This window comes from Muntiacus reevesi, chromosome 6 (genome assembly GCF_963930625.1).
Source record: "Muntiacus reevesi chromosome 6, mMunRee1.1, whole genome shotgun sequence".
Taxonomy (NCBI): domain Eukaryota; kingdom Metazoa; phylum Chordata; class Mammalia; order Artiodactyla; family Cervidae; genus Muntiacus; species Muntiacus reevesi.
The window spans coordinates 43,946,182-43,958,870 of NC_089254.1; the positions used below are offsets into that span (position 1 = coordinate 43,946,182).

The 12,689-nt window shown below is 43.8% G+C and overlaps 1 protein-coding gene across 4 annotated transcripts in view; it reads right to left on the bottom strand.

Annotated features, from left to right (window-relative positions):
- The window catches only part of SRPK2 (SRSF protein kinase 2), a 236,880-nt gene that overhangs the window by 16,334 nt on the left and 207,857 nt on the right, over positions 1-12,689 (bottom strand). For all 4 annotated transcript variants that reach the window (XM_065938561.1, XM_065938560.1, XM_065938558.1 and 1 more), the window contains exons 8-13: positions 11,173-11,338; positions 9,974-9,999; positions 8,283-8,529; positions 7,234-7,716; positions 1,234-1,334; positions 1,019-1,126 (exon numbers count right to left, since the gene is read on the bottom strand). In XM_065938561.1, the coding sequence (XP_065794633.1) occupies positions 1,019-1,126; positions 1,234-1,334; positions 7,234-7,716; positions 8,283-8,529; positions 9,974-9,999; positions 11,173-11,338 (1,131 nt within the window). The remainder of the gene's footprint in view (positions 1-1,018; positions 1,127-1,233; positions 1,335-7,233; positions 7,717-8,282; positions 8,530-9,973; positions 10,000-11,172; positions 11,339-12,689) is intronic.

Below are 12,689 nucleotides of genomic sequence, written 5' to 3' on the forward strand. Positions count from 1 at the left end.
GGAGTGCTGCAGTTACCTTTAAATCACAGACAGTTGTATTTATTCTGCACTCTTCCTTTTTAGTGAGGAGACAAGTACCAAGCTTTACACACATGTTCTCTCACTTTAAACAGAAGAGAAGAATTTGGGTGGGGCGGGGGGGAACAATACAAGAAAAGCATGAAACACCACCTGAAGCAACAGATACACCCACGTTTCCAACAAAAGACCACAAAGCTCAGTTCACTAAGAGAAAGGCGACAAGTTGGCCAGGAAACAGGACCGAGAAAGAAACTGAAACTGGCTTACAGAAAAGGGACTATTCATGCTCATCGGTTCACAGGTAAGGAGAGTGATAAGAGACACTGGTGTAACTTGGGAGAGTTTAGACACAACCAGACCTTTGATACACTCAAGTGGCAGCAAAACGGCTCTGTTATATCAGAGAAAAGAGGCAGCCCGAGGCCCTGAGGAAAACCACTGCCAAGCTGCCTGTGGGAACAGACTTACTCAAACAGCATATGCAGCTGCTCATGCCTCTGACAAGGCTAGATGGCCTAGAACCGTAAGCCAGAACAGTTTCTAGACTGTGCTTAACAGGAGACAGCGTAAACAGTGGTATGTGGGGAGAGCCTCTCCTCTCCCCACATAACAGGTCTGTCAGACCGCCTCAAACCTTCCCCTAAATCACAGCTATTTCATCTGCCTCCACAGCCTGAGTGAGGGAAACATAGGCTGCGTACAGCCCACAAGACTTCAAGAGCCAACAGGAACTACGTGAAGCCCATCACCACAGCTGAGGTCTGTAGCTGGGGGCCACAGAAGGCCTCGCGAGGTTGTCTCTCACAAGCCCAAACCAAGACACACACAAGGACACACCTGGGAAGGATCCTGCCAACTCTAAACCTTGCCCGCCCGCCCCTCAGTGGACAACCTCCAGTCAGAGGGCTTAGGCCATGGGCACTGGTAAGACGGGCCTGCTGTGGGGACTGAAGGGACGAGCCTTTACATAGAGGAAAAGGGCATAGGCCGCTCTTACCATACACGCCGTGCTCCAAATGTCAGCAGGCGTACTGTAACCTGCTCCTATTAAAACCTCTATGGATCTATACTGACGCGTCTGGATGTCTTCTGTGAAGTGTTTATGCTGGAAGGGAACAGACTACATTACTGTGGAGGAACAAGACGTTAAAAGAGAAAAAGCATCTTCTAATACATGATCACAACCAAAGAAAGAAAGAACACTTTACTTACCACCCAACAAGCATTTCCAAGGTCTGCAATTTTAACTCTAATCTTATCGGCATTCCGTGGGTCCAGGGGATTCACCAGCAGGTCGGCTGCCCGGGTTTTTGCTGGCATGAGTAAACAGCAGGACAGTTAGGGCCTGGGTTAAGTGGTTTGCAAGTGTGTACACAATGCTTGCAGGGCACACTCCTTTTCTAGAAAAGTGGTAGGATGATCAATTAGGCCTGGAATCCTGTAAGGTGGACTCAACAAATTTAAGTTCTCAAATTCTCCATCTCAGGGAAATACCTCACAAGAGGGCAAGCTGCCCAGAGACCCCATGCACGCTGATTTGCCCATTCTCCTTTCTCCCTATCCTTCACCTCTGGGTCAGCCTGCTCAGTTCCTGTAACTTTTAGCTGCTCCTCAGATTACATCAGTTCCCTACTGGATTCCATCTAGCTTGGAAGTGTGGTATTACTAAACTCGAGGGTAGAGAGAACACTCCCCGGCGGGATGGAGAGGTGTGTGTGTGCGTGTGTGCGTGTGGGGTGAAGAGGGGGTTGTGTGTGTGCGTGTATGTAAGAGTTGGACCATAAAGAAGGCTGAGCGCCAAAGAATTGATGCTTTTGAACTGTGGTGCTGGAGAAGACTTGAGAGTCCCTTGGACAGCAAGAAGATCAAACCAGTCAATCCCAAAGGAAATCAACCCTGAATATTCACTGGAAGGACTGATACTGAAGTTTCAATACTTTGGCCACCTGATGTGAAGAGCTGACTCATTAGAAAAGACCCTGACGCTGGGAAAGATTGAGGGCAGGAGAAGAGGGTGACAGAGATTGAGATGGTTGGATTGTATCACTGACTCAAGGGACGTGAGTTTGAGCAAACTCTGGGAGTCTGTGAAAGACAGGGAAGCCTGGTGTGCTGTAATCCATGAGACTGCAAAGAGTCAGACATGATTTAGGGACTGAACAACCATCTTCAGGCAGACCCTTGTGTGAAGCTTGGCATCCCAGGCAGGGAGCAAGGCCAGGCTGCATGTACCATGAGCAGGGCAGTGACTGAGTGAGGCATCCAGGACCTGGGACGCCCACAAAGCTTCCCAGGAGGGGCCAGAAAATGCGAGAGAACTCTGGGTGACATTTTAGCCCTCAAGAACTGTTCCGCGGACTGATGTATCAACCTGAGCCAGTCAGACTCTGGTGTTTCCTTCTATCTGCCCTAGGCCCACATCCCTCTTTATGAGGAAGTTTTAATACCATGAGGTCTAACCAAAGGCCAGATATGAGCCAAGGAGAAGAAACACAGAAATCAGAAATGACAAGGGCAGCAGCACAGAAACCCACACAGACATGTGAGGTGTTCACACTGAACAGGGAATGGGCTGAGAAACTGAGTTCCAGAGAAAACAAAAATCTGACCCAACAGACAGATGGCCAGCACCGGAAATGGCTAGATGAATCCCTCGTGTCACTAAATAAAGGAGAGTCACCAGGCACAACAGTGGAATTGGAGCTTTGCAGAACTGGATTCAAATTTCATTTTCAACATCTACAAGTTACAAATGACTTAAACACTGTGAGGCTCAGTTCTCAGTAAAGGAGGAAGAGAAAAGGACCATCCTCACCCCCAAAAAGAAAAGAAGACCAAACACAGGAGCTAGAGCCTCCGCTCCACCTGCCCTCTGAGGCCAAGGCTTCTATTTAGGCCAGAGAGGGACCAGCCAAGGATGAGAGGCCAAGTGGTGGGTGCCACCACTCCAAACGTGAAGCACAGTTTCTACAGAATGCATTTCACTTTTGCAACCATCATAAAGTCAAACCATTATTAATCCAGGGACCACCAGTACAGTTTCTTTGCCATTAATACCCCTGGTTTATGGGCACCAGACAAAGTCTCTTTGGTGACCTGCTGTTAGCCTTCTGGTTCATGTCTGTGCATGGTTACCCAGCACACAATGCCTTCCAAATGATACTCGGAAATTTACCTCAAAAATTTAACTGTACTCAGAACACATAGGAGGTAAAAGAGAATCAGTTTGCATCTCTTTTCTCAGTGTGACAGTTTCCTGCTCTAAGTGTCTCTGAAAGGTTATCAGACTACAACACTCAAAAAGGCCCACACACTTGCTACATAATCATACAGATTTTGCTTTGTCCAGAAAATCAGATCACCTCTCCTGATTCAGTCACTATTATGCAATTATATCATGGCTCATCCTTGCTCTCTGCTACTAAGGAGGGAATGAAAAGTGCAAAGAGAAAGGCAGGAAGATTTTGCTTCAGGAAGGGCTGGGGCTGTTAAGCCTCTGGGTAACACTGTATTCATGCCATCAGGTGAGCCTGGGTGCCAGCAAAATGCCGCCCAGCAGGGCTGCCATGCTGAACAGCCAACATCACGTATCTGCAAGGCACTGTGCAGGCCTTCACTGACACTGTAAGTTTAAAACAGCCTTACAAGGATGGCACAAACACTATATGCAGGAGATTTAATACCCGCCCAAGGAAACAGCAGAACCTACAAGATTCAACACTCAAACCTTACCTCGCTGTTCACCGAGTATTTACGAGTCCCTTCTACGTGGCCAAGGCTGTACGGGCACCGGAAGAGCATGAATGAGACATACAAGGTTCTGCCACCATGCCCTAATTAGGAAACTCAAGCTCATTGAGAATATGGATGATAAAGTAAATAAAACGAATGATTCACATACTATGTCAAGAAACTCTATATGCTAAGAAGAAAAAAGCAGAAAATGGAAGATGGATTACTGACGAGGGCATTCAGCCGAAGGGGTCTTTTCTGAGAAGGTGATGTTTGAGAAGAGGTCTGCACGCAGGGCAGCACGAAGGAGAGATGCTCTGGGCAGACATGACAGTGAGTACAAGGCGCAGAGAGGCAGAAATAAATGTATACCCTTGAGAAACTTCAGAGAGAAGACTGTGTGGGAGGAGCAGAAGAAGCAGGGGAAACAGAGGTGGGTGGGGATGGTATCAGAAAGAGAGGCGCTAGGGACGGACTGTGCTGGGCTGCAAGCTTTAGAGAATGATGCCTCTGGGGGTATGCTAAGTGGAAATATCTTGGAGACGGGGTGTGGAGGGTGTGCTTTAAAAAGCCCTCTCTGAATTGCTCTGCAGGAAACAGTCTAGGGAGCAAGGGTGGGAGAGAGAAGAGTGTGGAGCTGTGTTCCAGCATCCAGTCAAGCACCGCTGCTGACACGGTCGCCACGAGGTGAGGGTGACAGGCCAACACGTGCATTGCAGTGCCACCCTGCTCCCAGGCCTCTGTCCTTCAGACGCGCTAAGCCAAAATATGTGGTATGGCTCCAGCAGCTAATAATCCAAGAAGAACGCTGCCTCCTCTTCCCAACCTTCAGTGGCTACACAATTACTCCAGGTAGAAGTTTGCATTCTTAAGCCTGGCACGTAAGGTGATCCTCAATCTTCTCATTCCAGCCCTGGCATTTCTTCTACTATTTCCTGATATACGCCCTCTGCTGCAATGACAAGGATCCACACACACTGAGTAAAGGGTACTTCTCCCACTTCCCATTCTCTAGTGCCCGGGGGCCAACTGCCAGCCTTCAGGACAGGACCCTCCCAACAGGAAACAAAGTATCTCCACGCAGAGGCTGTCCACAGATCTCCAACGACCAGGCTTTGAAAACCCAAACTGAGTGCCTCCAAACAAATGACTGGATGAACAAAAAGGTCAGTTTGGTAAGAGACTGGCATCAGTGGAAAAACCAGACCTGCTCTTTCTCCCTGATGCAATATTCATGCCACAGACAGGGTCCTGAAGAAGGCATGTGTGTTGGACAAAGTAAAATTCTGCTGTGAATGGGAAAAGGTGGGAGAATACAGGCAGGTATCACTCATTTGTTGGTTCATTATGCAATAAGTGCTTGTCTCGGCACCAAGTTAGATGCTGAGGACACAAAGGCAGAAACACAAAGACTCTCAATGTGTACACCTCAGTGATGAGGAAGACAGTGGAAATGAACAAGGATCACACAGTGAAGTATGACCAAAGGAAAAAGAAGGGAACAAGAACTGGGATCTGCCAGGACCCAACAAAAGAAGTGTGCCCACACAAACAGGAGGAAGCCTTCCAAGAAGGAGGAAAAGCATCAGCAAGGATACAGAAGCATCAGCAAGCATGCCACGTTCACACAGACACTCGATATTAGGTTTTAAAAATAAATGGGGACGAGACCACGCTACACTTGAGATTACTAAACCTTTTTATACTGTTCACTCCATCAATAAAAGATGTTTGAACATTCATTTCAATATATGCGTGTTTATAAAGTTTACATACTACTGTTCCTATACATTATAAAACATTGACAAGATCTTAAAAGCAAAAACTACTTGGCAACAAGGCTGAATCCAGCCTGGGTCCTGTCCCAAGTATGAACTTGGGACACGTGGTTCTAGAAGAGCGAGCAGGCACCTGGAGAATAATGAGATTGTGTCAAAAGGACCTAAGAACCAACTTGAAGAGGCTGACAAAGGCCAAATTTGGGGTAATTCTGGCATTTAAAAAAAAGCTGTAAATGATAACAACACACAATTGGATGTGTTAATTGAAAAGAAAAAAGAATCGGTGAGTCCGTACCACAGAGGAATATGGGAGATACGTCAGGGAGGGGGTGATTCAGGAAAGAGCATGAAAGCCTCGCACCTTTCCCAGACACCATGTCCTGTGCATCCCTTTCATCCGGCTGTTGCTGACTTACATCCTTTCTTCATCAACTGATTATCCAGCAGCTAGCTGGCTGTTTTCCTGAGTTCTGTGAGCTGCTCTAACAAATTAATTGAACCCAAGGACAGCATCACAGAAACCTCCAATTTAGAACTTATCAGAAGCAGAGATGACAACTTGGACTTGTGATGGGTTGGGGGTGGGGGAACGAAATAGTCTGATGAAACTGAGCCCTAGACCCTGGCACATGACACTATCTTCAGGCAGCGTCAAGCTTTACTTAAACTGCGAGACACTGGGCTGGCGCTGGAGAGCTATTCAGTGCCGGAAAGTCCCCCCACACACGTGGTGCCCAGAGCGTCAGCAGTGGTACAGGAAGAGAATGAGAGTCAAGGAGGGTAAGAGGTGAGTTTTTCCTTAGATGAAGCCACATTGCTTGTGAAAGCATTTCAAGCACTTTCAAACCTTCTGGTCAGAGTAAAGGTTGACAGGAGGAGAATACGTCTATCCAAGTTACAAGAAAAACCACATCCTTAGGATGACTAGCTGTGGCCAATGAGTAACAGAGGACTCTGCAGGTCTCTGGGGCTGCAGAACATCCTGAGCTATTTGCAGGGCTGGCTCATCAGTGGACTCGCCATGTGTTAACATTCTTGTCAGCAGAGGGAGCAGAGGAGGTTTCTGAGCTTTTCCACTGTGGGCCAGAGTGCGAACCAACTGGGACACAGTGTGTGCCTTCTGAAGTCCCCCAGCACACTACAGGCAGAGATGCGTCTTGTGGCATCCACCCTCAAAATCAGGGTTTGATATACATCGTCACTACATTTAAACCTATATCACTTCCTTTAAAATTTTAACAGGAGAGTGGTGTAATCAAGAACAGCTATCAAAATAGATACATTTTCCTCAATACAGATAGAGAGCAGGCACATCTTCCCTTGACTAGAAATGAAGCAGAACAAAAAACCCAAAAACTAAACATAGCATTATCAGATGGAAGTACACTATAGAAAGCTACAGGGTAAAATGCTAGACTTGGAAAACTTTTGCAAAGGTATCATCACTAACTAAGACAGGAGAAGGAAAAAAAAAAACCTCAGAAATGGGATCTGATATGCAGAGGGCAAGAGAAATCCTAGTGGCCCAGAATATTTTTTAAAGTATACTAACTTACTCACGGTTACAAAAGTAATAAAATAAAAGTGCTTACTGCATACATACATGGCTATACCTCCGCCAGGCAATTCCCTTCCCAGTATCTGTCAAGGGCATGACACTCAGGGACTGAAAGCAGAGCTCATGGGAAGGAACACTTACTTTTTGGCAAATCCCCAGTGCTGGAGGCTGAAACTGTCCTGCTTCTGTCATGGGATGGACTGCTTTCCTCATGCTCAGTAAGGGGGGATCCCTCAGAAAGTGCAGAGCCACAAGCCACAGGTTCTAAGGGCCCAGAGAACAATGATGTGGAAAATTCTGGAAACTGTGACTCGGGAATTTTATGTCGTCCATTTGGCAATTCACCATTGAATTGTTCATAGGAGCTGCTATACGTGTAATCGCTTTCTGCATTTGGCTCATCAAGGTTACATTCCTCGGGATTTGGGCAATCTTCCTCATCGTCGTCTTCATCATCCAGCTGTTGCTCCAGTAAGAAGGGGCCGTTCTCAATATGGCCATTAGTTTTCGGTGACTCTATCCAGGTAGGGTCTATGTTCGCGAGCTCCTGTTCAACATCGTCTTCATCTTTCTCAGTGTTTTCTTTCTCAGTGTCTTCTTTCTCCTCCTGGTCCTCAGCTTCACCTTAAGAAGCGGAAGAGTGAGAATCAGAACTTGTCACTCTCAACAGAGTGTACCAGGCATTTATCCTCCCCAACAAGAGACACGTCTGAATGTGCTAATTTCACTTGCTACATAGCAAACGCCTCTGGGCTCTCGGGGTAAATCTCCAGGTTCTCTAAATCTTATTTTTCATTTACTAAATAACTAGCCTATTCTTATTAGAAAAAGTTAGCTCTTAGAGAAAATGAGCATAAATAGAGCTGTACTTCCATTTTCTACCCTTTCCTCTATAATCTTTAGAGATTGTCTAAGGGTATTGTTGTTAAGTCAAAGCTTAATTACAAAATGAAGGACAATCATTAACATGATAAAGACATGGTGCTACTCAGACATTTTCCATTAAAAACCAAAAACTATTTTGAAACATACTTCTGGTGCATATTTTACAAAGCAAGTATCAGACAGCTCCCACATTCTCCAGGGAGGGCTGGGAAGGGAGGGTTCAGACCCTCAGGTCTGCACACAGCAGTACCAGGTCACCCTGCAGGATGCCCTGGGGTACAGCCCGCTTTCCAGCGTTCACTGACCGTTGTTATTCGCAGTCTCCCCCTCAGCCACCTCCTCCAGTCCTGCTGTTTTTAGCTTCACCTCTGGGTGGTATTCATCATCTTGCTCATTGGAAGGTATAACTGACGTGACGTTTTCCTCTATTATTTTTCTTTCAGCTTCTCGCTCCAATTCTTCTATTTCCTGCAAGCGCTTTTCCAGTAACTCAGCCTGCCTTTTCTGCTTCTTTTTCATTTTTTTCTTTTTGTTTTTAGATATTTTTCCTATCTACAACATGTTAAGAAAATAGCACAGGTCAGTTTCCTTCTTTTTAAAGCACTACGCAGCATCGTCTAAGTGCTGGCAGCATGGCAAATACCAACACAGTCTGTTTTCTCAGGTCTATTCAATTAAAATCACATGCCCAGACATGAGATCCACAATATGGTTAACGTTGCAGCAAAGCCAGAAAAAAAAGAAACCAGTGCTGATACCAAGCAGCGGGACTACTATCAGCTCCTGCCCATGGAGAGCTACAGCTTAAATCCAGCAAGCCTGTTCCCTGTAAATTCTAAGAACTAAATATGCTGAGGCATTCCTGCCTTTAGACAAGAAGCTCTCTTGCAAGTTTCATTTGCTGCTGCCTGTCTACAAAGTATTAACAGTGCTCCCTCTCTTTACTCTCTTACTCAACTGTCTGCCAAAACAGGTGTTCTTCATTCATGTTTGGTCAACAGCGCTGTTGTGCTTGGGTCTCTCACACTAAGTTGTTAGCAACAGCCAGGACAGCAGGAACTGTAAGAAATGAGCATATGAAGTAAAGGGAAAAAAAGAGGAAGCCATGGTTTCAGTCTGCCTCCAGTCATGGCCATCTGACTCGGAAAGTACTGGCAATGGGATCCTCCAGTCTTTCACAGAACCAATAATCAAAGCAAGCTGCTCAAGCCATGGCAGAGCTCAGCAGGCCAGGTGGGAGAATTCTTACAGCTCCCCCTCCTGCTGGGACTCCCACTCCAGACTGAGGGTTGCTGGCTGCACTCTGGAGTTCTGCACATTTCCTTCCAAGGGCTTTCCGGTCATAAAGATCTTTAAAACTTGCAGGTGACTCATCAACTTGAGATATACATATATTCTATGCTTGACTGGAACCAAGCCTAAACCAGGTTTAGGTCCACTAGGGTAGAATTTAATTCCAAACAGCCTGTTTCATTTGCTCACACTTGGTATTTTGATAGGACCACACATTTAACTATACTAGCTGGAAGAAAATTAGAACAGCAGCTTCAGAAAAAACAGGTAACTTAGAGGCAAATCAGAAATAATCAAAAGGGTTTGTGCAATAATCACCCTTAAAACCCTATCTCTATAACCTCACATTTTATCAGACTCCGCCAATAGCACTCCAGATAGTGCACGAGGAAAACACAGACTTTGGGACAGCTCTAATTACCCCACCTCTAAAAATCACTTCACTTTTTCAAAACATTGTCTTGCATATTCAAGGATACACGGCATTTATAAACATGGCTGTCTTTTACACTAAAATGCATGACAACATCTGTGACTGAGAAAGGAACAACAACAACAAAAAGTACAACTAATTCCCTCAAACAACCCTTAAAGAAAAGCTGTTGCAGAAAGAAACAAAAACTAATGCTACAATTAGAAAAGTTCAATAATGACTAGTCACTTTTGACAAGGAGGTAATATAAGTATATGTGTAAGTACTTACAGGTTTTTGCTGTGGAGCAGTACTCACTAAAAACAAAACAAAACAAAACAAAGTGAACATTTAGAGTGAAACAGATACTTACCTTTTTGCAGGTAATCTGAACTGGAAAATGAAATTACTGCCTTTCAATGGCTATGCAACTTCAACAATTGTTAAATATTAAAACTTGTTAATCAAAGAGCCCTAAAGAAAGTTTATCCAACTCAAACAAACGATTGGCTCTTAAAAAGCAAAGCCATAGTGGTTCACATGGAGTCATTTCTCTTATTAATCTGAAATTAAACACTCACTCCTTTCAAAAGCACACAATCACAGAACACTGACTGATAAGAAAATGGAGAAGAGTCACACGACCCAACTTGTTTACAGACAATGAAATGAACAATTAATCTCCATCTTTCAGAACAATTAATTTACACATCTATGTTTGAAAACTATTTCACAAGTTTATACAACTAAAATAAATCCAATACTACTGCAAATAGTCTAGAAATGACATGAACAGACTTGGCCAATGTCAAAAGCTTAACAGACTACGGTTCCATGATCTAAACAGCAACCTGATGGTAGAAAACAAGATTCATAAGTGGTTCGTCTGCCAACAGCCTCAGTTAGAGGGCTTTCACTCTGTAGTCCCTGTGCATACCCGACAACACACTAGGGCAGAAAGCAGGTGAAGAGAGGATGAAAGCATCATCCACACTTCACAGCCATCCTGACACCTTGTGAAAACCAGAAATAAAACTTCATACACCAATGTTCAAGTCAGTTGATCTTCTTTCACCCTGAAGTTCTTGAAACTAAATTTAAGTCCACCAGTCACACTCAGATTGATATAACTATGCTCAATGGAGACAAGGAAGCATTCTGATGACTGTAGGTCGGCTAAAGGAAACTGTTAGTATACACTCCTTTGCAGAGAAGTGGCCAACGCAGACAATGTTCAAATGGAAATGAAGCAGCAGGTAAGAAGAATTCAGTGACCTTTTAAGGGAGGACAAAGCTAAGTAATTCAAATATTAAAGTACAACTTAATTGGGGCATTTTCCTCCTCAAGAAAAAGGTCTACTTATTTCCAGTCATTGGGCTCTTATGCAAGTTCCTAACATGTACACATTTAACTCAATTGCTTCCTATGAACAATTTGCAGGCCCTCAATGCCCTACACAGACTGACACAAAGCTGGCCCAGTCTCTCACCTGCAGACCCTGAAGGAGGAGGAGCGCCCGCTTTCTGCCACTCCGTGGCCTCGGCTGCCATTCTTCTCACATATGCATCGTCCACACACATCAAGATGTTTTCCGGCTTTATGTCAGTATGAATGATCTTGCACTTACTGTGGAGATAATCTAACCCCTGAAGGACCTGATCACGTAAAATCAGAAAGGAGTTAATATTTTTATTATTCAACATTTATTTATAAAATAGTTACAGTCATTACAAGGCACAACAGGAACTCGGGCCTGATAGGAACCCAGCTCCTTCCCATAAGCAACCAGTGTATATCATTCTGGAGCTAATTTATGCTCATAGAAGCAAATGTATTTAAACGTACACTTATTAAAATAACAACTTTGGTGAGATGTAATTTATATGTCACACAATTCACCTTTTTTTTCCTTCAATTCACCCTTTTAAGCATACAATAGAATGGTTTTTAGATGTGCAACAGTCATCACTATCTAATTTAGAACACATTCATCACTCAAAGAAAAAATACTGCACCCATTAGCAGTTACTCCCCGTCTCCTTCCAACTCCTCTAGCCCTAAGCAACCACTAATCTACTTTCCTGGGTTTGGACATTTTATGTAAGTGGAATGATACAGAGTGGTCTTTTGTACCTGGCCCAATACTTTCAAGGTTCATCCATGTGTAGCATATAGCAATACCTCATTTATTTAAATGCCAAATAATTTTCCACTGAAAATACCACATGTTGTTTAGTCATTCAATGATGAACATTTGAGTTCTTTCCATTTTATGGCTACTATAAATATATTTCTATAAACATTCATGTACAAGTTTCTATGCAGACATGCCTTTATTTTTCTTAGTAGTGCAATTGTTGGGTCATGCTGTAACTCTAGTCTTTCAATAAACTGCCAAACTGTTTTATACTATGGCTGCATCATTTTACACACCTTGCACATCAGCAATGTGCAAGAATTCCAATTTTTTTATGATGGCCAATACCTGCTATCTATTCATTTTAGTCACTCTAGTGGGTGTGAAGTGTGTATCTCACTAATCTGCATTCCCATAATGGCTAATGATGTCTGTACATTTCTAATATTGTAGGAAAGGAGAATTAGGTAGCTTTGGTACCCAGGCAATAAACTATAGTACTGAACTAAAAGAAACTGCTAAACCAACATACTCACATACTTACCATGTGTGTGTGTGTGTGTAAATTACAGCAAAAATTACAGAGTATAGTGACCTAAATGCAAGGCCAAAGTTTTTCTGGAATTATTTCCATAAGAGGGGAATTCTTTCTTTTCATAAGGAAAAAAATATTTTAAAATACAGTTCATGTTCCCATATATTATAAATTCTACATGCTCAATAAACATTAGCATTTGATAAACATCTTCATTCAAACATTTTAAGTCATTTGGTGGTCTTGATCACATTAGACAAGGAAGTGAGGAAAAGACAAACAGAAGATATATAATACCAAACAACTCGGAAAAGTTCTCAGCAAAAACCCAACG